This window comes from Nelumbo lutea, chromosome 1 (assembly GCF_056320005.1).
Source record: "Nelumbo lutea isolate HS-2025 chromosome 1, American lotus-T2T, whole genome shotgun sequence".
NCBI classification, from domain to species: Eukaryota; Viridiplantae; Streptophyta; class Magnoliopsida; order Proteales; family Nelumbonaceae; genus Nelumbo; species Nelumbo lutea.
In genome coordinates this window covers 203,091,896-203,118,629 of record NC_142684.1, presented here as the reverse complement: position 1 = coordinate 203,118,629, position 26,734 = coordinate 203,091,896, and the positions used below count along the sequence as shown (strand labels likewise).

The following is a 26,734-nucleotide window of genomic DNA, read 5'->3' as shown; positions in this document are numbered from 1 at the left end:
ACAAGGCATTGGGAGATAACAGCTAAAATGACTGAACTGAAAAGTGTATTACTTTATCTTTTAGTGAATAAGTTTTTTTTATCAGAAACGATAACTTTCATTAGAGATAAATTAACCTAAAATACAGAATTCAACCCTTATTAGAAAAGATTGATCCAATAAACATCAAACATTACAGCACTGCCCAAAAAAGACTCTCCCTTGCAGTCCCTTGTTTTGCTAGGGCGTCAGCAAAACCATTTGCTGATCTCCTTACCCACTTGAACCAAACACCCATCTCCCTTGTAATGCTAAGAGTTTCAATTATCAGCTGTCTATATTGTTAAATTCCCAACTGCCCTGATTGCATCCACCCAATTGCCAACTTGGAGTCTCCCTCTATCTCAATCTGTTGTAGCCCCAACTGTTTGGCCAGTTTTACACCTTGATGTAGTGCCAAGATTTCCGCTCTTAAGGAATCTCCAACTACTATTGGACCTGAAAACAAAGCCATTATCTTGCCTTCATTATCTCTGAAAACACCTCCTATACCAGATGGGCCTGGATTACCTATAGAGCTTCCATCAAAGTTCAGTTTCACCCTTTGTTGTGCCGGTGGGGACCAAACTTCCTATATCATAGCTTTGGAAGTAGTAGTAGATGCCACAATACCCCTACTTCTATAAATGTCTTCAATTGAGAAATCCTTAAAAAGATCACAGGATTTCAACCAATGGATAACCTTAGTAGTTATTCCTTCCACAACCTCTTCCTTGGATCTACATCTGCCTTTAAAGATCCTTTTGTTTCTTTCCTCCCATACTGACCACAATACAGCAGCTCTAGTGGCTCTCCACATAATCCTTCCACAAACCATTGGTTTCTTGTAAAAAGTTGGATCAAAGAGGTTCACCACGCTTGAGGAGGGAGTCCACCTATAGCCAAAGAGAGAAGAGAACCAAGACCAAATAAAGAACACAAAGGGACATGAGATTAGTAAATGTGAAATTGTCTCACCAGAACCCAAACAGAGGCAACAAACATGGGGGGAGAGGCACATATTTGGCCTCTTTTTTTGTAATAAATCCAAGATGTTGATTTTTTGGAATACCACTTCCCAACAAAAGGTCTGAATTTTAGGGGGTACAGGGCTACCCCACACCTCCTTTGAAGGAAAGTTCCCTACAAGGTTAGAGGTCTGAAGCAAAATGTTATAGAAAGAAGAGCAATTGAAAAAACCAGAAGGGGAAGGTTTCCAAATTCTGTTATCTCTACAGAACTGATCAAGAAAGACTTCCCCTAACTGAGTGATCAAATCATCAACCATCCCCATTTCAGAATCCCTTAGACCTCTTCTCAAGCCCAAATCCCAAGAGTTATCAACAAACACTGAAGAGATCACCTTTCTTTTGCTTTTAGACAATGAGTAAATAGAAGGAAATCTATCTCTAAGGGAGTTTTCACCAACCCAAACATCTTCCCAAAACAAGACTTTATTTCCAGCGCAGACATCATATTTGAAATAAGGAAGCATAAGAGGCAAAATACCTTGAATAGCTTTCCAAGGAGAACACTGAGAAGCCCCAGGGTCGAGTCCTGCATCCCAGCCGTTATCTGCCAATCCATGAACACTAACAATCACTCTAGACCAAAGTCTGTCTTGTTCCATCGATAGTCTCCAAATCCATTTCCCCAACAAAGCTATGTTTCTTAATCTTATATTTCCTAACCCAAGGCCTCCATTATCCCTACTCCTAGAAACCACCTCCCACTTCACCAAGTGATCCTTCTTAGTATCCCCTAGTTCCCACAAGAAATCCCTCATTATCTTCTCTAACTGATTAGCTACTTTCATTGGTACTCTAAAGGTAGACAAGAAATAAACTGTTAGGTTGGCTAAGGTTGACTTGATTAAGGTTATTCTACCCCCTAAAGAAATGTAATTCCTCTTTCAATTTGCTAACCTCTTGGATAATCTTTCAATTATAGGGTACCAAAAACTCTCAACCATTGGGTTCCCTCCCAGTGGTAGCCCCAAATATTGTAAAGGCTAGCCTCCACTTCACACCCCAAAATCCTAGCTAGGGAATCCACCTCCTCTCCGCCTAGATTGAGCCCTGCCACACAACTTTTTCCCCAATTCATTTTAAGATTGGACTTCCTTTCAAATTGAAGCACTAGACTCTTTAAGTTCCATAATTCCCCTTCCTCCCCGTCACAAAACAAGATGATGTCATATGAAAATTGTAAGTGTGTGACCACCACCTCCTCCCTACCAATCCTCCAACCTCTTATCAAATTGTTAGCATCGGCCCTCGAAATCATGGCACTCAACACATCAGCTACTAGGGTAAAGAGGAATGGGGACAATGGATCTCCTTGCCTAATACCCGCTTTGCAGGAAAGAAACCCCTAGCTACACCATTCACCAATATTGAGAAATGACATGAAGAAATGCATCCCTTTACCCAACTGCACCATCTCTCCCCAAACCCTCTCTGCTTGAGAACCTCTAGTAAAAAATCCCAATCCACCATGTCATATGCATTTTCAAGATCCAATTTGCAAACCAACCCCTTTTCCTTTCTCCTCCCCTTCACCTCAACACATTCATTGACAATAAGTATTTCATCTACAATTTGTCTTCCTTCTACAAAGGCCCCTTGATACGGTAAGATTAGAGACGGGAGGATCTTTTTTAATCTTAGCGCTAGGACCTTAGACATGATCTTATACATGCTTCCCACCAGGCTTATAGGTCTGAAATCCTTTGGTTGGAGAGGCATCCTTCTTCTTAGGAACCAAGGCAATAAAAGTTGCATTTGCTCCCGAGTTAAATTTGCCTCTCATAGAACTCTTCAAAAACCTCCAACAAATCCTCTCTAATTATCTCCCAACAAACTTGATAGAAGGCCATTGAAAAACCATCAGGCCCAGGAGCTTTAGCTCGACCCATGGAGAAGATTGCATTTCTCACTTCTTGGGCCTCAAATCTTCTTTCAAAAGATTCCAATAAGACACTATCTTCCACCCTCCACTCCAATCCCTCTAAGCTCTCACTAGGTCTCCCTGGGTTGTCATACACTAATTTGAAGTGATTAACCAAAGCTTGAGCTATATCATCTTCCCTTGTCAGCAATTGCCCATCCCACTCCAATTTTGAAACAGAATTCTTCCTTCTCCCATTTGCCAACGAATGAAAAAACCTTGTATTGATGTCCCCTTCCTTTAGCCATTTGCACCTGAATTTTTGCCTCCAACTTATCTCCTCCTTCCTAAGAAGATCTTCCAGTTCCTGTTTCAAATTCCACCTTTCCACCCTATCCTCTTCCCCCAGCCTTCTTTCAGCTTCTAGTCCATCTAGCTCCTGCACTCTCTGACTGATTTCCACTTTCCTTTGCTCTAATCTACTAAAAACCTCTTTATTCCAAATCCTGAGTCTAGCTTTCAGAAGTTGTAGTTTCTTGTAAAACCTATACCCCATCCATTGGAATTCCACTTGGTCTACTTTCCACCATTCTTTTACCTTAGCTAGAAACTTTGGATAAAGTAACCACATTTTTCAAACCCAAAAGGGCACGGGCCTCCATCTTGTCTTTCTTGAGACAACCTGATTGGGCAATGATCTAAAATAGGTCTCAGCAATGCTGTAACACCTAAAATCCCCCATTCAACTTCCCAATCCACTGTAAAGAGGAACCTATCCAATCGACAACAGGTAGGGTTTTCTTGGAAGTTTGACCAAGTAAAATTTGCTTGCTGAAGAGGGAGGTCCCGCAATGTAAAATTCTCCACAAAGAGATAAAACTTCTTCATGATAGATGTAATCCTACGACTGGGGTTATTGGACTCATTTAAGAATCTTATTACGTTGAAATCCCCACCCAAACACCAAGGGCCATCCCACAAACCCCTAACAACTACTAGTTCTTCCCAGAAGCCTTCCCTTTCCCTGTAAGAGGTGGGACCATAGACATTAGTTAGCACCCAAGCCCACCCATCTTCCTTTCTCTTCAATTTTATTGACACCGAGAAGTTCCCAATTAATTCTTCTTCACACTCCCAATCTTCATTTCTCCATAAAGTAATAATTCCCCCTGAAGCTCCCCACGGTTGTGCAAAGGCCCAACTCAAATTTCTTGTTGACCAAATGCTCCTCACCCATTTCTCGTCCACCTCAAACAATTTTGATTCTTGTATTAAGACCACATCTGGCCTTTCTCTTCTCAAGAAGTCTTTGATCACTCGCCTTTTCTTTGAACTCCCCAAACCTCTTACATTCCAGCTTATTAACTTCATGGACAAACAAATCAGGTAGCCCCAACCAAACCACCCTCTTTACTCCTTTTTTCTATCCTTCCTACCCCCACTTGTTTTATCATAAACCACCCCACTCTTCAACCTCTCCACCTCACTCAGATTTTTCTTCCTCTTCTTAGAAAGCTCTCCTACCTTCTTACTAGACTCTTCCACCTTCTCAATTCCTTCTAGTTTCTTACCTGACCCCTTCTTCTTTTTCAGTTGTCCTTTTGATTTTCCACTGTATCCACTTTTCTTCACTGTATTGGGAAATTGAATAATCTCCTCCCCAACCCTACCCTCTTTCACATTCAGCTCCTCTTCCATTCTGATTCTAAATAGTTCCAAGATCAACTCCCAAATTTTGTCCCCTAGTTCTCTCTCTTCTGCTTCTGAATTTATCTCCCCCACTACCTCTGTCACTTGTCCCGAATCAAACGAATTGGCAGACTTTAAAGCTGGGCTAGAATCACCTGTAGGCCAGACACACACAGGACTTGGGGAAACAGAGTTAGTAACCAAAAACTGAACCTGAAAACAATCCAAACCATGGGAGGAAGAAGACGCAATATGAGTTGCTGGAATGACCTGAACCCCTTTTGTTTGACTTTCGCTGGGAATAAGACCCTCGAAATCAAGATCTGGATTGATTGCAGTAGGAAGCGGGCAGTTTATAGCTCTGCTTGTAGCAACCAGATTGCCAGCACACACCGTACAAGCACCCATTCCCTGGTCTTTACAAAGGATTGAATCCCCTTTTCTCCCTGTTTCGGTTTTCTCCTCAGCCGAGCCTGTTTTCTTTCTTTCCAACTCCTTTCTAGGCCGAACCAACTCTCCGAGAAGTGTATAAGCCTCTTCTTCGGACAGTAACTTTAATCCTGGGTCATCTTCCTCCCCAAACCTTGAGGAACATTTACTCTGTATACTACCATAGCTGGACTCTTCAACATACAACTCCTCTTTCAGAGACATCATCTACACTTACCTAGTCTGAAGCAGAATCCTCCTCTTCTAACCTCGTGCGATTATATCTCGGATTAGGTTTATCTGGGCTAGTGGAGTAAGAGACCAGTCCTGGCTGCCACGCTAAAGTCGGACCAGACAAACGTTTTTCTTTCGAGCCAGTTGCAGACCAATCTGAAGAGGACGAAGATATACCACAGCGAATGTCCATAGTCTTTTGAACCTTGTTCCACCTCACGTGCCTGTTTAAGTGGTCACCTGATTTATCTATGGGCTTACTTGCTGTTGGAGTTTTATTTCCAGGCCCATTGGACCCACCAGAACCCCTCACTTCTACCATTAGCCCATCCTTATAATTTTGAACCTGACCCAGTCTTTTTAAAAGTTTAATATTGGTTCCCTGACTGCAGGCCTGGGCCATATCAAATGACAATCCACCTAGTTGCTGTTCCAATCTACCTCCCCCTGTCCCCACCTTTGGACACTTGTTCAAATTCAAAAAGTCTTCTGACAGACTTTCTCCACCTTTGGACGTTACTCCTAGTCTGATCCTCTGATTTGCCAATTAAAGTGGAAGACTGGGGTACTGCTTTCCTATCCCTTGCTTTTACAGTTTCCTTCCCGGTGTCAACTCGAACCTTGGAGGCCACGTCATCTTCATCTTCCCCACTCCTCCCCAATCTCCACCATCTAGCTTCTGTAGAAGTTGCAATCCAAACCCTGAGTTCTACATTATCTGAAGTTAAATCCAAAGACCTTGGGATAAGCTCTGGCTTTGCTCCAGCTACATTAATCTGCACGGCACTCAGGTTGGAACTTGGAAGCATCAAAGGAAACCATCTTGTCTCCACATAGCTTCGCAACTTTCCTGAATACCTCCATCTTCCATAGATGGAAAGGCAACCCAATAATTTTCAGATTGATAAGTTCTGTGGGTTCTACCAACTGTACATTGCAAAAAGGCTTCCATTTCTCCAACACCACCACACCTTGCTCTGTTACAGCCAAAACAGTAGCAAAATCCAGAGGAATCCCCTAAAAATACACTACAGCTTTGTGGTCGTCAAAGGGAGAAATCTGCAACACCTCTATAGTCTTCAATATCTGTTGGACTTCTTCACCTAGTCTCTCCCAATCTTTTACTTTCTTGTTTACCGAGAGGACAAGTTTAAGCTGCCAATCCTCTTAGGTTTGTTCACCCACAATTTCACCAAACCTAGTCCAGCATCAATCTGCAATTTACTTTCCGTCCCTATCTCCTCCTCTCCTAGGATCTCCCTGAAAACTTTCCCTGAAGGGCATTCCTTAACTTTTTGACCATCTTTTAGGGCACTTTCTCTGTCATTAGTTACCACCATAAACCCCTGAATTGCTTCTGCTAACTGGTCCCATCCCGAGGCCTCCCTTCCTTCAAGGAAACAGGTAAACTGCTTCAGCCCCTCACCAAAGTGTTCCTGCACTCCCAAAAACCTCCCGTACTTGTTCTCTTTTCTTTCAGCCACGTACTTCCTGTTCTGTTCCAATAGACAGCACCTCCACTCCCTTGATTTTTCTGTTATTTTAGCTCCATCGAGAACTCCTTGGAACCATGGTTACGCCCTTCCTTGGAGAAGCAAAGAAGCTTTCCTCGATTCTACAATCTTTAGAGAGAGTCCATTTCTAGTCCAGATTTCTTCCAAGATGAAAGTCTTCGCTTCCACCTTCAACACTTTCTTCCATCTTTTTGCTCGCATGAACTGACCTTCCCTCCCTCTTTCCAAGCTTCCCCCGCTGATCTTCATGTTTTTCTTCGCACTCAATTGTTACTGAAATATCATGTCAAAGCAGCTAGCATGATTCACTGCATTTGCTTTAGTCTGTTGGCCCCTCAATGGCTGAAACTCAAGTTGAGTATCTTACCATGCCCTTGAATATCTTATTTTATTTAGTTATTTTATCCACTTAAGGAAAAGCAATAATTCATTCAGCTCAGAAGCTTCAGCTGTTATCAAACAGCCCCTTAGATGCAATTAAGAATTTAAACCCTGAGTGAAGAATCTAACACAGTAATCTCTGTAAGAGGAGGTAGCTCAAGATTTCCACACTCAATAAGCATGGATTTGGTTCGCCGAAGCATAAATGCCCCCAATATATATTTTAGAGTATTGAATTTTTCCTTAACCTTGACTGCATCATGACCTGTTCAGAAACCCACATCATATGATTCATATTTCAGGATAATTATGTTCCACAAAAGTGACATTTATAAACTAAAGGATAAAAAGACATGCAACAATGAGACACATTCCACAAAAAATAGGGCAGCACAATGCACGAGGCTCCGACCAATGCGGGGTGTGAGGAGGGACAGATGTACACAATCCACAAAAACATTAAAAAAAAAAATGAATCAATTACATCTTACTTTTGACCCAAAAGTCCAGTCATAAAATAACAACTAAGAGATGGTTAAAAGCTGTTGACCAAGGAAAAACAAGCCATACAAATCCAGAGATTATTAACATCTCTGCAAGAACCCCGAAGAAAATTTGCACAGCCTGCAGAAGTTTGTTCAGAATTCCAACCCCCCCCCCCTCTTTCATTTTATCTCAACTGACCAAAGCCTCATCCCAACTATAATGAGTCATCAGCCCCCTATCCTTCATCACATATCATATTAAAATGGCACACAAAACTTTGGCCGAATATTTGGTGGCATGGCAAAAGCTACGATCAAGCCTACCAAATCCTTTACAATCGAGCCTTCCCCTTCTCACAATTCTTCTTAGAGTTCAATTTTCATTAGGAACATTAAAGATATAAGCTGAGGAATAATTGATCTTCTAACTTATTAATGAGAAGGGAAAAAAAATTGAGTTACAACTTACAACATTTTTGATAAGCAAAAAGTTCATTGAAATCAACAAGGATAAGCAACTGTTGCGAGCGTCTCAGAGGGAGGCGCGAGGTGTAGCCTCACTCTTAAAGAAAAAACAGCACAAAAATTACAATTGAGCCCAATACAACTGATCCCTAATTACTCCTTGGTTAGCTAAAGAATCGGCCAAAGCATTAGCCTCCCTCCCCATCCATTGTATAACCAGATTCATATATTGTGTTAACCATTTGAACTTCTTCATTTCATCTCTATAAAACCATATCACTGAATCTGGATCTTTTAGCCAGCCCACCACCACCTTGGAGTCCCCTTCAACCACCAGATTATCCAAGCTCATCTCTTTTGCAATCTGAACACCTTGTAGGACTGCGAACAGTTCAGCCTTTAAAGAGTCTCCACTCCCGACCTGTCCTGAATAACGTGCTACTACATTCCCTCCCTTACTTCTTATGGCCCCTCCAATTCTAGAAGTTACAACTTACAAGAATAAAAATGTGCATGTATGTCATCCCCAGAAAAAAAAAAAAAAAAGGATTACAATAAAGAAAGAGCACTGAGCTAACACACCAAGACAAATTCCTCCCAAATGATGACAAATAACATCAAAAAAATCCTATAAACCATCACTAACAATGCCCAGTGTGGATCAAATAACGAAATCAAACATCTTATGAAGTTCAGAGCACGACTCAAGAGTTCTTGTCAATGTCTATGAAGAGATTCCCCTCAAATTCTTTCTTCAAACTAAACAAAATACACAGTAAGGTTCTTGAGGAAGAATAAGAGTTCTCTACAGCTTCTTCCCCTTAAATCATGTAATATGCAAAGATGACAAGAAATCCACTGATTGTTTTTTTGTATACTATACATAAATTGAGGAGTCACACATTACAGTTGGACTCCAGGAATTCCTATACACAAAGACAACATGTTGATTTATCTATTAAATGAACAAACTTAAGCTGATCCTGACCCCCGTTATTACATTCAGATCCAAATGCAATGTGGACAACCAAGACAGTATTTGCTTGTAATAAAAGAAAATAGAAACAACCATTTTCAACAAATTCTTTCATAACCCGTATTAGTTTTTTATTGGTAACTCTTGGGCTTTATTAGATCAGGAAAAGATTGGGATATGTACAAGATGCCAAGCATCCCTAGGTATAGGCTGGCAATCATCCTCCTAAGCCTATCCTACTATTCACATTATAATTGATCCCATCACCATCTTTGAGTCCCTTTCCACCACTGCATCCTTGAAGTTTAGTGATTCGCCTACTCTCTAACCTTATAGGACCACTAGCAGCTCAGCTCTTATAGAGTATCCACAACCAATCAGGCCTTAATATATTGCTATGGTACCATGTTCATCCCTAAAAACCAATACACTGCTAATATGGACCATCTTCATCCCTAAAAACACACCTATGCTGAAGGCCCACTGGATTTTCAATGCTACAGCCATCAGAGTTCAATTTTAAGGGTTAGCAGTTGGTGGGTTTCATTGTACTGAAACTGGTTAGCAGAACAAGGCCCACTCTCACCTTGCCCATCAAGACACTAATGCAACAGAATGTACATGAACACCCATGCACATGAGAATGCAGTACCAAGACACAAATAAGAAAGATCAGAGATGACTTGTTAAATATAAATTAGTTTTATAAATTATGCATGTGGGACAAATAAATAAATACAAGGAAAAAGAATATTGAGTGCTTCCAACATGAAGATTATGGCTTAGATTCCTAAAGTCAAATTTCTTGCAATGACAACATCAAACATTGGTATAACTTGGAAAACAAATTTTGACACTGAATCAAAAGTTCACACATGAAAAATAACATTCATAAATGACTTTTTAATATAGTAAATTATTCTAAGAAACCAATACCACACCCACACCATGCAGTTCAAAAGCAGCAAGTTTAATCACATGCAGCATACACCACTTAGTTTGAATTAGCCAAATTTAAGATCCCAGTTAAAATTGTGACTGAACCCCAACATATGATATCTTCTAGTCTTTCACAAAATGCACAACAGGTGTCCTATTACCTACATATTTTGAACATGATAAAATAATTATAGCCAAAAAACATTATTTTATTTTCAACAAATAGCTTTATACAGGTAAAAAGGAAATATTAATCTATTTTAACATGAAAATCAAAATTACCCTTTACAATTAAATGTCAGAGTAAACATCACTATCCAAGTATTTAATGAAAATTATCCTCTAAAAATAAAATGTCAGAGTAAACATTACTATCCAAGTCTTTAAAACCCTTGGTAGAAGTTCACAATATGACTTTATACAGGTTAAAACAAAACCTGCTGAAGGATCCCCAGCTTCCTTAAATGTGGAGAGGAATTGTTCTGATGTCCCAAAGACAGATGGCATACAAAAATGCATTAGAGCCCAGAGCTCAGAGAGGTTGTTTTGGATAGGAGTTCCCGTCAACAATAATCGTCTTGGCATAACAAAACGCTGTTCAAGTACATCGTACAGAACCTAGAAATTTTTAACAATTAGCAATCTGCACAAAGTAGTAATCACACTACCTGACTATTACCTTTTTCACATATTCAGTCTGCACAATATGCCTTTCAAATTAAAATTTCATTTTTTTATGTGGAATGAATACATATTGTTGCCATGATATTCCAGATTTTACAGTTTTATCTATTAGCCTCATAGGGCAATCATATTGATGGGAGCATCCATTAAGCACAATCCTCCTACCAAAAATATAAAAGTAACCCCAACATAATGACAATAGGAATCATTTAGTAGGGGCACTATTGTTTGATAACATTAAGAGTAATTGTAGTTTTTTCACTAGGTGAGCTCCTTTTACCAAAAATTGGGTGCATCCCGCTTGACATCATCATATATAATGGTTTCAAACAAATAAATGAATATAATTGCCGCAATCTTTACAAACATAAAACATGGCATTTCACTAGTCATTAGCATGATAAGCATAAAAAAGGGCAGGATAAGCATATGATCAAAAAATAAAAGTTCACGAATAGATCAGGAAAGTATAATATAGGTCTATAATACACACACTTGAAGGATTTTTAAGTCTCTGAGCTTCGTCAATGATTGCATAGTGCCAAGGAACTTGAGAAAGAAAATCTTGATCCATCAATGCAATGTCATATGTTGTCAAAAACACATCAAAAGGAAAAGCTGATTGTGCCTGTAAACAAATGTAAATAAACAACCATCACCTCAGTGTCTAATGGATTTTTAACAAGTTAAACCAGTGACCAACCAATCAAATGAGAAAATATTAGCAATAACCCATGACACCGAACATCCATATATCCATATACCAACCCAACAATAATGAGCCATCTAGCAAGACCACTTACATCTAACAATGAGGATTGTTGTTTTACATGTTCATAAACTGTCTTGCGTTGACTGCACCGAAATTCTTTGTCACCAACATATCTAAGAACCCTTAATTTTGGACAAAAGTTGGCTATCTCTGACACCCAACCATCAGTCACACTTAGAGGACACAAAACCACTGCATAAAAGCAAATAGGAAATGATTTCAACAAACCCCATTGTTGCTAATTGAGTTTACATTTCGCAAGAAAGCCGCAGAAGAAAACAATATAAAAAGCCATTATCAAACTCACAAAATGGTCCAGGTGACATCTGGCGAACCTTCAAGTAGCTCAAGAAAGTAAGAGCTTGCAAAGTCTTGCCAAGACCCATCTGCCAAGAAATCATTTAGCTCCAATGTTGTCTTAAGTAGCATGTGTACTATTAAAATAATTATAAGTTAAAGAAACACTGAGCCAAAAAATATATAAATAAGTCAAGAAACCAAGGGGCATGTCAAGTCTTCCTGCGGTGTCTTTCGAGCTTTTCAAAGGTCAGAAGACCAAATTAGGTCTTCTCTGTTTGGCAAGAAAAGACGAAAAGCCAGAAAGACATGCTCCCCATAAAACTCGCAGAAGCCCAAAACAGCCGAAAATTGGGAAGCTTCAAATGAAGCTTTTAGTCTTTCCATGCCTAAAATATCCTCTACTCCATTTTTATCAGCCCGGTTGACCAGGATACATACCAAACGGTATTGGTCTTTAAAGACAAGCACCAAAAGCTCAGTACATCTTTTGGTCCGCAGGGAAAGATCTACTTAAAAAGACTTGCCAAACAGCCCATAAAATAAACACACAGAGCAAACTAGAAAGCTTTGTTGATCAATGGGAATTACCTTAGTTATCAAAAGGCTCTTCTCTTTTACTGTGGATAATCAATAGAGAAAACAGCTCAGAAATATTAATGAGCAGGTAGGAAAGCCTTGAGAAAAAATCATAATTGACAGGGAAGATTTCAATTGGCTGTACCTAACACAAACAACAATGAATAAAGTATGTGACACTAACAGGGGCCACCTGATAACAAATGAAGTGGCTGAACTGAATGACTAATTGCTTCATCATTTTGTGAATCAAGTAGGTCTCACTTTAGCTGGTAATCCAAGATTGGCAAACAGAAGAAGAAGGAAAACTATGTGGCCAAATTGGAGATGGATGGGGAGATAACATATCAGGATGAAATAGCTAGAACTTTCGTTAATTACTTTATATCCATTTATAGAAGGCCTTTGAATGAGAGATTACCTCTGGAAGGGTTAGATTGGCCAAGGTTGGGAGAGGAAAAAACAAGCCGGTTGGAAAGGAGGTTTGAGGAAGAAGAAATAAGGAAGGTAGTGTTTTTTATGGATAGATCTAAGGCTCCGGGCCCTGATGGTTTTACAATGGCATTTTACAAAGATTGCTAGGAGGCGCTGAAGGATGACTTATTTGAGGTGTTTCAGGAATTTGCATATACATACATAGTGAGTCCAGGAATCAATGCCACTTTCTTGGCTTTAATCCCAAAAAAAGGTTAGCATTGCTCACCCTAAGGATGTTAGACCAATTAGTTTGGTGATCAGTATTTACAAAATTTTAGCCAAGGTCTTGCCCTTGAGACTTGAAGAAGTCCTTCCATCTCTAATTAGCCAAGCCCAGTGGGCCTTTGTACAAGGGAGACAAATTAATGATCAGATTTTGATTGCCAATGAGTGTGTGGAGGAGACGAGAAGATCGAAAAGAAAAGGCTTTGTATGTAAGTTGGATCTTGAAAAGGCATATGACTTGGTGGATTGGCAATTCCTGCTTCATGTCTTGAGAAATTGTGGCTTTGGAGGAAGGTAGCGTAACTGGACCTTTGGGTGCATTAGTTCCTGTAACTACTACATCTTGATTAATGGAGTAGTGAAGGATTTCTTTCCAGCCTGTAGGGGTTTTAGGCAGGGTGACCTTCTCTCACCATTCTTATTTACCTTAATAGCTGATGTGTTTAGCATATTGATTTCAAAGGCTAACAAGGAGAGTGTAGTTAGAGAGTGGAGAGTAGGTAGAAAGGAAATCCCAGTTACCCACCTTCAATTTGCAGATGATATACTAATTCTTTGTGAAGGAGGGATATCAAGAAGGTGAGGAATCTCAAGATGTTGGTAACAAATTTCGAAAGGATATCCAATTTAAAATATTAATCTTGATAAGAATTGAGTATCAGGGGTCGATTTGGAATTAAGAGAGTTGGAGGTTATCATGGAGTGCCTTGAGTGTTCCATATCTACTTGGCCTCCGACCTACTTGGGGCATCCTTTAGGGGCAAATCCTAAAGAGAGTAGCTTTTGGTGCCCAGTTGTTGAGAAGTTTGAGAAAAGATTGGCCTCATGGAAAAGAATTATATCTCCTTGTGGGGCGAATAACATTGATCAAAACCACACTAGCCAACCTACCAATTCCTTCTAGGGAAGTTAAAAAACTAGAGAAGCTGATGAGGGATTTCCTTTGGGAACCGGGATAAAGTAGGAAAGATCACTTAATCAAGTGGGAGGTGGTTTGTCTGAGTAAAGAAGAAGGGGGGTTGGGATTGGGGAATCTAATTCAAAAGAACCAAGCTCTTTTGGGGAAATGATTGTGGAGGTGACCTTTAAAGAGAGAGGTTGTACCACGAGGTGATAGGAAGCATTCATGGTCATGTAGGAAATGGGTGGGATGCTGGTGTATCTCGACGGGCAACTTTGGCAACTCCGTGGAAGGCTATTCACAGTATTCTTCCTCTCTTCCTCAACCTTATCAGGTATGATGTGTGTGCTGGAAACTCAGTTCTTTTTTGGGATGATATTTGGATCGGTGATTTACCTCTAAAGGACCTTTTTCCTTCCTTGTTTAGCGTCTCTTTGTACAAAAATGAGTTTGTTTCTAATTACTTCTCCTCTCTCGAAAATCCCCTGGCACCAAACTGGGATTTTGGTTTTCGTAGAGATTTGAGGGATGGGGAAGTTGAGTGTCTCACCAGTTTGTTGAGTCTTCTTGATAACATTTGTTTGGACTCATCTCAACCAGGCAAACAAATTTGGTCCCCACGGCCAAAAGGGTCGTGGCCTTGGTGAAACTATGTAATAATGGTTTATCCCATTACATTAAAACAAAACAATTTACCTTGACAGTCTTGGTGTCCATGATGCAATTCTTAAGGCTGAACTAATTTATATTACAGCATACTAATGGTTTTTAAAATATTAAAAAAATGATACAATTAAATACTCGAAATAGAAGTTCAGAGTGGCAATATCAAAATAGAGCTGCAATAGAAGTTGCATCGTCATCCAAACAACAATAACAGCAACAGCAACAAATGATAATGATAATTACAATTTACAACCACAACGAAAAAGCAATTGGAGATGATGACAAAGTAACCAAAAATTATTTAAACAATACGGTGGAGGGAAAAAAACGAGATTTAAAAAACTAATCCAAACTTCGAAATACTCAGGTACCCTCCCCCTCACAGAACGAATGAACCGTACCTCGTCACCTGAAAGGAAAAAAATATAAATATACAATAAAATGTAGAACTACCGTTATATAGATGGGAAATTGAATGAAATGTGAATGGCAACAGAGGGAGCAACAAGAAAACCCTACCGAGAATGACATTGACGCCAAGAATATATCTACGTATAAGCCACAAGACTCCTTCCACCTGATGAGGTTTCAGTGATGCCGTAACCCCAAATTCAGCACCATCTAATGGCGACGACTTCTCGACGTCTATGTCTCTCGAGAGGATGAACTGGGCCGCTGCTTTGAGCCTCTGCAAGTAGTTCATCTCACTGTATTGCTGTACTTTTGTATACACAACGAAATCAGTTTATACGATCTCTGTGCATTCGCAAAGTGTATACTACTGTACTGGAAGTGGAGACTGGAGAGCGAATGTGAGATTGAAGGGGTTGTGAAGAGGGAAATAGAGACTTCTTCCGTTTGAAACGTGCTGTAGAAGCGAGTAAACCGACAACCATTGAATGACAGGAAAAAAAGGCTGATCTACAGCTTACATAAATTGCCACCGACCAGGGTGTTCACGGTTCGATTCGGCTCAGATCAAACCAGTAAGGGATGTGATAAATTCTCAGGCCAAGCCGTATGAAAATTAAATCAGACCAAGCCGTATGAAAATTAAATCAGACCAAACTGTTCCAGTGTTTTGTTGCGGTATGGTGTGGTTTTTAATATAGTTTGGGCCATTTTATAATCCTATTGGGATTAATTCAATTAAATTAAAAATAAATAAATAACACACCTACCCACTTAGCCTTTTTTTTATGTACATGTATTTTCATATCAATAACATAAAATAAGAATTTATTATAGAATAAATTTTTTAAATTACTGTTATGGTTTAATTAATTGACTGTTATATTCTAATTTTGAACTATTATCTTGCACCACCCTTATTATTATTTTTAAGAATTGTTATTGTTATTAAGTCAGTTTTGCCTTTTCATTAAATCTCGTCCATCTTTCCTCAAACGTCAGCACCTCCTTTCTATATCATCATCATTGTAACCCAAATCCCCATCACCTATTGAATTATCATATGTTTTCGACTGATCAGAATCCCCACCACTTGTTGAATGGCTAATCTTGTTCGTTCTTTACATACTATTGGCATTCGTCGCCACTATCTGTCATACCAGAAACCCTTTTACGGTTTCCCGTCACATCTATTATGATTGACAGTGTGACTGATTGTTAGGGTCCGAGTGGTATCCGCTGGTTTCCAGCAATGATGATTGTTAGGGGATAGGGACTCTAGTGGCTACTGGTATGATCCAATCCAAAAGGAATTTTCAAAAGAGAAATCCAGTTCTCTTTTGTGGTGTTCCCTTAGGATTATATGGGGGAAACACTAGGTTACTAACGTCATCCTCTTTCTCTTGTCGGAGAGGATAACGAAGGGAGATCTACGTAGGATTAAAGTGGGGAATAGTAACCTTTAATCCTCTGCGGAGGTTACTGATGTTCCTCTACGCTACTCCTATCCTGTACTCTCATAATCACTCTGTTCTTCATCGAAGATGATGAATAGTAACCTTTCACTCTATTTAGCTTTTGTGGGAAGCAACCGGAGGACTATAAAAAGCCCAATGAACTCATTAAGACATGTTTCTCCAACAAATCAGAAAATGGAATCCCCAGTAGTAGCTAGGATAGTTTGCTCCCTGAGGGATCTATATTCTCGTCAAAGGGACAACAAACGAATTGGGTCATCAACGATCTTGGTGACGACACCCTTGAGGTATCCATTGCGCTCACCGAGTTCAAAGCTTCCGAATATGGCCGGTCCCTTCTGGTGGTGGGTATGGGACTTAAACACTTACAATGCACTATGACCCGGCACCGTTACGTTGATCCAATACCCAACCTTCTTATCGCTGCGCTCTGATCACACAACCCATTTCCTAGGATTAGGGTTTTGCAACGGCAAGGAAGATGCTTTCATTCCATCTCTTTTCCCTCTTTATCCCATTCATCTTCTCTCTTAATCATCTGCATTATTAGTTTTGACACAAATTTGAAGCCATCGACTCTACCATCACCGAAGACAACTCCAGATGGAAATGCTAGATCAGATAACTGGCGTAATGAGGAACTCACGGGCAGTGATTCTTACTCAACTTACAAATGAGGGGTGAAGGGGTATATTGGATTTTAAAAATATTATTAGTCATGTGGTGTCACGTATGTACGGATTTTGATGGATAGTCAATTGTCATAAGCAGTAGGGATGGTTTAAGATAATAGTTAAACAGTAAAGGTATAGTTTGTCAATTAGCTAAACAATGAGGATAATTTAATAAATTTGTCCTTTATTATATAGATATATTATATATGCAATATTATACATTTATACATGCATATATTTATAATATATATTATTTCAGTTTACAATTTATGGTTTTGGTTTGGTTTATTGGATATATAAACCATACCAAAACCATAAACCATAATTTAGGAAGATACCAAATTGAATAAAACTGTTTTATAGTATAAACGAAACCAAACTACAAATTTGATTCAATTCAGATCATTTTTGTGAGTTGGGTCGTATAATTAACACCCCTAACCACTATGCAAGGGCTGCAAAGCACGATTCATTTAAATTCTAAACCAAATCAAATCTTACCAATTCAGACTCAAATGGGATTCAAATTGCATAAGATCTTGAAAGGGATAATTACTTATATACCCTATATGTTTAGGAAACTAAATGTATCATGTAATTTCTAAAAAAAAAAACGTATATATATGTTAATACTCAATTTTTGCTCAGTCCTCACTCTGAGGACCCACTCTTCGCACTCTGAATGCCCAATCAAACCCCACCATTCTCTCCAAAACATGTCAAAACCCTAAAAGACCAAATTTTGATTCAAACACTCTCAAATCCACCGTTAAACTATAAGATTCCCTCCTAACAACCATAATTGCGCCCCATTACCACACCTATCACACACGATCAGACCCCATCATATGAAACAAAATCTATAAACATCAAATCACAACAAATTTCAGCTATAAATTCATTGATTTCACCATCCACCTATCGAAAATTCCATTTTGACAAATCAGATACTACGACTAAAACCCACAATCCAAATACCCTGGATATGATCAAAAGCTTCATCAACCTCCCGATCGACCACCTATCAAATTTCAAATCTCAAAATGACCATTTCATCATTCATTTAAAAAGATTCATAATAGACAAATCTTATTGGCATGGCAACCACTATCCAAATTCAAGATCTCTGTCGTAACATATAATCCAAAACCTCTAAACCCATCAAAATCTCCATCAACTCTCCGATCAATCCATCACTGAATTTTAGACCTAAAACTCTCATTTTTCCCCTCTTACAAAAAAGATTTTGATTTAAGCCCTTTCGTTACTCGTTACTCTTGGAGCCACAAATCTGTATCACAATACATCTCCCAAGACCCCCAAACCTTACCAATGCCTTCCTAAAACTCTCATCGACCACCCATCAAATTTTAGCCCTTGAAATATCCGCTTTACCTCTTTATCATACAAAGATTCCATTTTGAGCCTTTTTATTGATTGGACCACCCGTACATCAAATTCCCTTGATCCGATCACATTTGAATAGATAAAATCTTATCAATTCATCCAACACATTCAAAAATCCAATCCTACAAAATTTCAACTCAAAATTCCTCGATCTACTCATCCATCGAATAGAGATTCCATTCTAAACATTTTTATCGATCGAACCACTTGTACCTTAAATTCCCTAAATTCGAACACATTTGAATCAATTAAATCTTATCAATTTGTCCAAGACATTCAAAGTTCCAGTCCTACAAAATGTCAACTCAAAATTCCTTGATCTATCCATCCATCGAACAAAGATTATACTATAGGCTTTTTTATACGTTGGATTGCATGTATCGCAAATTCCCTTGATCTAGACACATTTAAACCAATCAAATATTGTCAATTCATCTAGGACACTTAGAAATACTATCCTATGAAATTTCAGCTTAAAATTCCGCAATCTACTTGTCATCAAACAAAGATTCTATTATGTGCATTTCTATTGGTCAGACCACCTATACTAGCTTAAAAAAATTGAAATGTCTTATGGTTCCCGGGTCTAACGATCCAACCATCTACTTTGATATGGGTTGGTGTGAATATCCGATCCAGTTCAATGTGAGTCTATTAAAAATGAACCAGGACTAATCCAATTCAATGAATGTTTTGGACCAATTCGAACCGATCCAATTCAACGTCTGGACTATCCAATTTGTTCAAATTAATTTTGATTTATATTGGTTTCAACCCAAACCCGGTCCATTGACACATATTCTTATCTTACATCAATGGATATTGGCTTAATCCAACCTAATCCAATATAAATTTGTTATGGACGGAGCAGGTCCAATCCAATCTAATAAATATTTTAGACCAGATTGGTCCAATCCAATATGTCTTGTTGATTCGTCCAATCCATCCAAATTGATTTTGGACTAGACAGAGTCCAATCCAAAACCGGTCCATTGACACCGTTATGCACTGGTATAAATTTTTATACCATAGAAGTGCAAAAAGGCTAAGTGGAAACAAGAAGTAAAATTAAATAATCCTATCTTAAGTTGAAGAGAATGGAGGTTGGAGGAGGAGGCAATTTGTTTTGGAGTATGTAGGAGATAAGATTATATGGTCACTACTTCATGTAGATATAAGTAGATCCAAATTTGATTCCTTTATATTCAAATTCAAACCAATCCTATTTATGGAATATTTATTGGATTTGAATCATATTCAAATTACAAGATGACATTGAATAGTATACATAAACAAAACAAAACTGATTAAGATATTACATATTATTAATAAAATAAATTAAAATTGACTTAAATATTATATTTCATGAACAAATGAAATGGAAATTACATGAATAAATGACAATATAGTAAAAACATAACACCAAAACCAACTATACCAACAAACACCAAATCAAATTCGAATCACCTGATCGAATTCAAATTCCAATTTGGACAATTAGATATTGTTTGTAGCCCTTTGGACAATCAGGCATTGCTTCTAATCCTAGTAGTCCTCACTTTACAAGAGAGAATTGATGTAGGTGGAACTATGGAAGGTGGTGCAAATTTTGCATCAGCTTTTGAGATGTAAAATTTGCATTATCAATGAATGCAAATGAGACAAAAAGGGAAAATGACGCTTAAACTCACTCAACAAATATTAATCCCTCAAATAGTAATAAGTTAAATGGGGAGCTACTACAAGCCTCCTCATATTTCAAAATCCCTATGAGCCCCCCTCCCCCACTCGGTAGACATTCCATGTCATCTCTATAATTTTTCAGACGAAATTATCCACGGTGGTTATGTCTCCCTCCAGTTCGAACGTTATACGCCTAACTCCCTCCAGTTCGAAGCTAACTACCAGAGTGTTCTACGTTGACAACCACCTTCACAGTTTTCAGTATTTATCCCAGAATAAGAGACAATAGAGAGTTTGAGAATACATCAATTGATCCCCTCTATTATACGCCATTGTCAACGGCCTCTTGGTTCGCCATTTTCAGTGTCTTCCTAGAAAAAGAGCCAATAGAGAGAGAGAGAGAAAGCCCTCTGTTGTAAACTGCATTCACCATCTTCAATGTTTGCTAGTTTCAGTGTTTCTTCCGAGAATAAGAGGCAATGGAGAGAAATGTAATTCGTCCTATAGGTATCTTCATCTTCATCGGACTCTCTCCATTGACCACAACCTTCACCATTTTTTCATTTTTTTGTTCCATTCGACCTTCAGAATTGATTGGGTCTGCTAATTTAGAATGCTTCAATTGATCTCTTGTTCCACCATTCGAAGTCAGGCTTTTCCGCCATCATTGACGTTGCTTAGCTCATTTGAATTCCCACATTCATCCACTGCCTCTAAGAACCAAGGTTTTTTCTATAACCTCTTGGAAGAAAGCTTCAATCATTCAGATCTTGAAAGAACCCCATTAGCAAGTTGGCACTATGCTTGAAAGCATCCATTTGAACTTAGTCATATGTCCCCATCCAATTACCTTTTTGTAGTCTGTATCCTTGAGTTGAGATTGTTGTGCTTCGATGTATGCTTGCATGTTTTACTAATATGTTGACTTCTCTCTATTTATAATCATTTGCACCCTTTATTTTTTGGCATTTAGCCCTTGTACTTGTTGCTTGCTATGGGAAACTGAAACAATGTAGCAAATTAGTGAAATGAGCATCATGCCCAAAATTTTCAAACAATTTGCAAGTGTAATTTGTATGAGCAAAGAAAAAGCATCTCCCCGTTGCATAATTTGCTGATATAGATACACAAAATAGGGAAAAAAACAATGACAACACTTGCTTTATAGGTATGACATGCATGGAGGACCAAGTAATCAATCCCACTTAGAATTCTCAATAGAGAAGGAAAAGCTTCACTTAGAGGTTTAGGGCCCCACCAAAGATCAAACTAGAATCCCTTTACCAAGTTTGAGTCTAAGATGAGGTAAAAAAGAGTTCAAAGACTGAATTGTACCCTTCCATGGGTTTGAGGCTAAGAAGTTTGGTAGTGACTGAGAGTTGCCCCTTCTCGTATTGCTCCTACTGTATTTACTTCTAATTACTAAGGCCCGTACAAAGTTGTGATCTATCTAGAATCTTTGAAGCCATTTCCGTAGGAGGGCCTGGTTTCTTTTTAAAGTGTTTCCCAACCCCAGGCTTCCATCCTTCTTTGGTTTGCACACCATCCTCCAATTAACAAGATGATATTTCTCTCTTCCTCCCTCCCAGAGGATGCCCCACTGAAGTTTTTCACTATGATTTCTCACCTTGGATGGAACCTTAAAATTAGTAAGACAATGGGTTGGAAGGCTTCAGAGGGTTGCCTTAATGAGAGTGAACCTTTCACCCTTAGAGATGTTCACACTAATTTCAATTAGTGTTTTAAAAGGTGTTAGAGGTGCATGCCTAGAGCCATTCCTCTAAGCAAGGCACTAAGAAAATGTTTGAGGCATACAGTAGAGATATATAGATGCTTGAGCTGTATGCCTCCAATATACAGAGGCAGATCAACCACATTCCTCGTACATGCAACCTGGTTCATGGAGGAAGATCAGATTCCAGACAAGTTAGAAGAAAAGGCTTAACCTGTTCTAGGACCGAAAATAGCTAAAAATGCATCCATATCCCAAGATGATAGTATATTTATTCTCCTTTTTAACATCAGCATGAATTAAGAGTAGCCTTTAACATGGTTCTATTGGTAGTAGTAGTAGCAGAAGCAGAAACATCTATTCCGTTATGCTATTTGACCAACTCAAATTGATTAAATCAGTTTTCATTAGTTCTATTGGTAGTAGTAACAGAAGAAGAAACATCTGTTCTATTATGCTAATTAATCAACTCAAATTGTTCAGTCAACCCGATTAAAATTTGGATCAGTTCTGGTTCTTGCATGTTTCAAACTGACTAAGTCCCAAACTAATTGATATATTCTGTAACTTCTGTTCAACCCATTCTTTTCATCACTTCCTCTAATGATATGTATGAAGCTCGTTAGGGGATTAAACCATTCTGTATAATTTGCATCTAAAATGCCTTATTGCCCAATTAACATGGAAACTAATATATATTCCAACTCTTTGACGGGCCCCACTGTCATTATGTTCTACTAGTTGTTCAATAAAAAACATATTTGCTGATAATGCTTGATGTTACAAGCGGAATCATATAGGTTCCATGAATGCATTAATTTCATTATGTTTTTGTGTGTATCCATAATAAAATCATTGAAAAAAACCAATTAGTTTTTAACACTTTACAAATTCCCAAAGCTACCATCAAGGGTTACTTGGAAATTTTGTGTAAATCAATTGCTTAAAAGCTACAGACAACTATTTTGATGGCCCTTCCTCTAGGGTTTGTTTGTATAGGCTTGTATATGGTGGCGAGGTTCATTGCTTATGTTGTTTTTTACTTACATGCCTATCTAAACACAATTTCCTAGATATAAACCTCTCTTACTTTTGAACTCTATTTTTCTTTGGCATTTTTTACTTGTCTGTGATGCTCGTTACATGCTTCTAGTGTTGTTTTTCAGGGGCATTTAGTATTTTCTCTTTCACCAAGTATATTATTACATCTTTCATGGTCTAGGTATGTGTCTTGTTTAGATCTTATTCATTTAGCTAGTTAATTGACATGGTGGTTTTAAAGGAGTAGAACTGAAGCAGGTGAAGAAATAATGAGAAAAACGAGTGTCCTAATTAAGCAAAACTAAAAAAAAAATGAAGGAGAAATATGGGTTTGCTGGATGTTGAAAGCAAGAAGACTCCTTATGAGGAGAAATCTTATATGTGAAGAAGTTTGGGCGCTTAAGGGCCTTTCAGTAAATAATTGTTTATAAGGCTAACTCATTCAGGAGTAGTTTGGTCTTGAAAATTGCATTTATGTTGACGTGGAAAACTTGTGTCAATGAACTCTAACAGTGCTCTAATGGATGGTGAGTTTTGAAAAACAAAAACTCACTGACATGAGGTTCCCTAGATGTTTTGAAAAGTTATGGTGAGTTTAGAGAATTCGTGAAAAGTCATGGTGGTCATGGTGAGTTTTAGACAATTTCCCTTAATTAAAAGTTACTCTAAAAATACAATGCAAGTCATCTTGTCATTAGGGGTGTAGATGGATCGAATTCAAATCAGATTAGGGAAATCCAAATTTAAATCTGATTAAACAATTCGATATACAAATCTGATTCAATATCCGATGGATATTGAAAATTAATATTCGAATATTAGATTCGATTCAAATTTGACTAATTAATTATTTTAGATAATTAATAAATATTTTATTTATATAAAGTATATAAATTATTTATATAATTTAATTATTATATATATAGAGATTATATAAAACATTTAAAAAATTTATATATTATATATAAGAATTAAATAACTGGTTGAATTCGGATATTTATTGAACCGAATCAGGTCATATCCGAATTCGAATCCGATTAGCTATTCGGTATGAATAGGATATCCGAATTTGACTGGCTAGATATTCAAATTATTTGAATTCAATTCGATTATGTTGAATCTCGAATTCGAAGTCAGACTTTCGAATATCGTTAACACCCCTACTTGTCATGACCTAGTTATGACATATTATAGAAATGCCCAAAATAAAGTGGGTCTATTCGCTCATTGTTTTGCTAGAGCATCCACTATAATATTTTCTTCCCTTTTGACCTAATCAAAGTTTTAACTAAATTTTATTGTTAGTGGGCCATTTTGTCAGAAGATGAACCTAAGATTCCATGGTGCTAAGTCAATTTGTTTTTCCAAATTTATAACTAGTAGTGAATTCCCTTTAATTTCCAAATTAAATCTCTTACTCCCAACGGCTTAGCTAGTTTTTGACCTTGTAGGAGAGATTGAACTTTAGTCGGAATTTAGTCTTCAAAGCCAATTAGTCCAGAGAATATTGCAACAACTTCTCCTTACAAGTGTTGTAGATGCTCACATCTTAGTTAAGAACTTTATTCAAGACTAACTAGTTTCCCATTGAATCATTTATGTGGCTCATAATTTCCATGGACAAAAAGAATTTCTTCGATTCATTGAACAACATGAAGGACTCATTCTAAAAATGGTGAAAATGAATCTTGTATCAATAAGCTATATTGGTAAACCACAATGGATTAGTTTAATTTTATCAAGCATTAAATCAGAATAAACTAGCTAATAGGAAACAATATGATAATTTGTGCCCCAAAACCCGTTCTTTAGCATCAATTGTGAACTTAAAACATTGGAGAGGAAGCTGGTCTAAGGCTAGTCTACCCCCTGAACCACTCGCTGACCCAAAATACCCCCTATAAGGGTGTATTGGCCGATACGTGACAATATTTTGAACATTGGATAACCCCCTTCATAGTTTTCATTGTTTATCCTAGAATAAGGGGCAATAAAGAGTAGAATGCTTCAATCGATCCCCTGTGTCATATGCCGTTGTCAACACCTTTGGGTTTGCCATTTTTAGTGTGTCTTCCTAGAACAAGAGCCAACAAAGAGAGAGAGAGAGAGAGAGAGAGAGAGAGCCCTCTGTTGTAAACTGGTTTCAATGTTTTCTCCCAAAATAAGAGGCAATAGAGAGATACGTAGTTCGTCCTGTAGGTATCCTCATCCTCGTTAAAATCTCTTCACTTACAACAGCCTTCACCATTTTCACTCTTAATCGTGCACTTGTTTTATTAGTTTGGGAAGCTGAGATGGATTTCAGAATGCCTGGGAAAATCGTCTGGATATTTCTTTGTTTTGCTATTGCTTCGCTATGTGTGCTCCTCAACGGGCCCCCACTCTTTCCTCTTTCTAGGGGTGGCCATGAGCTGAGCCTTTCACGAGCTATTCGAGCTCGACTCATGGAAAGTTGGGCTCCACTCGATTTAAATTGAGCTTCGAGCTGAATTCGAGCCTGATATATAGGCTCGTTTACTAATCGAGCTGAGCTCGAGCCTAATGAAGCTCAGCTCATGAGGCTTGCAAGCCGAGTATTAAATAAATAATTTATATTATATATACATACATATATGCATATAAATATATATAATAAATCATTTTATTATATATATATAATAGTATTTTTCTTTTTCATGTATAATAGTATATAATTTTTATAATTCTTAATTTAAAAAAAATTATACATAGAACTTTTATTTTTTCAAAAAAAACTTGGCTTATAGTCGAGCTCGAGCCAAGATGAGCTCGAACTTATGAGCTATGAACTGAGCTGAGCTCGAGCCTAGTACTATTCCTGCAAGTCGAGCTCAAATAGCCAAGCATTCGGCTCGGCTTGGCTCGAATCCACCCTTACCTATTTCCATCCAACTTCATTCTTAGCCTCCAACTTTGTCTTCTTTCTGCTCTACATGAGAACTACAAGTACCCAGTTTCAATTTTTTTATTTGCTTTGTTTTGTCTTTGTTGAATCATTGGATGTAGAGCTTCGTTTTGTTTGATATGATTTAGCTTCTACTTTGAGAATTCAATATACTGATTTTGTGATGTTGGGTTCTTCGTGTTTTTCAATCCGTACTAGTTTGAGTTTGAATTGGGTTCCTTTTCTTTTTTGATGGAGAATCTACGACTATATGCTAGTGTCTCTGTTCTTCTACTTGTTTTTTTTTTCTTTGTATTTTTTTGGTTGAAAACTATTTTTAATCGATGGGGGTAAAAGGGAAGGGATAGTGTTGTTTATGTTTCTTTGTTATCTTTGGAAGCTCTAAAAAATACAAAATTGTTGGATGGGTAACGTTCAAGATTGATTTATATTGACCCCCTTGTGTTGTGGAGTTATGTGTTTTATATGAAGATGCATGTTGATTACATGATGAGCTTTGTCATTATTTGATTCATTTAGCTTATTGTTTTTTGAGGGATTAAAATTTATTGAGTGAGTTTAAGCATCATTTTCCCAAGTTTTTTTATTTGTTTTTTTTTTCTTTTGTGATTTTGCAGGACTAATCATATATTTTTCATGTTTTTTCAATTTGAACCTCAATACCTCTTAGGTTTGCTAATTGAGAATGCTTTATTGATGCCCATTGTTTTACGCCTTTTTCAACTACTTTTCAGTTCATTGTTATTAGTGTTTCCTCAAAGAATC

General features: G+C 37.9%; 1 protein-coding gene across 1 annotated transcript in view; it reads right to left on the bottom strand.

Annotated features, from left to right (window-relative positions):
* Nucleotides 1-15,464, bottom strand: part of ASG3 (SNF2 domain-containing protein / helicase domain-containing protein) — a 73,758-nt gene extending 58,294 nt beyond the window's left edge. Inside the window, exons 1-7 of the mRNA XM_088962368.1 lie at nt 15,140-15,464; nt 15,022-15,029; nt 11,783-11,861; nt 11,507-11,667; nt 11,197-11,331; nt 10,457-10,637; nt 7,284-7,419 (exon numbers count right to left, since the gene is read on the bottom strand). Coding sequence (XP_088818494.1) covers nt 7,284-7,419; nt 10,457-10,637; nt 11,197-11,331; nt 11,507-11,667; nt 11,783-11,861; nt 15,022-15,029; nt 15,140-15,323 — 884 coding nt within the window. The 5' untranslated portion in view covers nt 15,324-15,464. The remainder of the gene's footprint in view (nt 1-7,283; nt 7,420-10,456; nt 10,638-11,196; nt 11,332-11,506; nt 11,668-11,782; nt 11,862-15,021; nt 15,030-15,139) is intronic.
* Between the last annotated feature and the right edge of the window lie 11,270 nt (nt 15,465-26,734).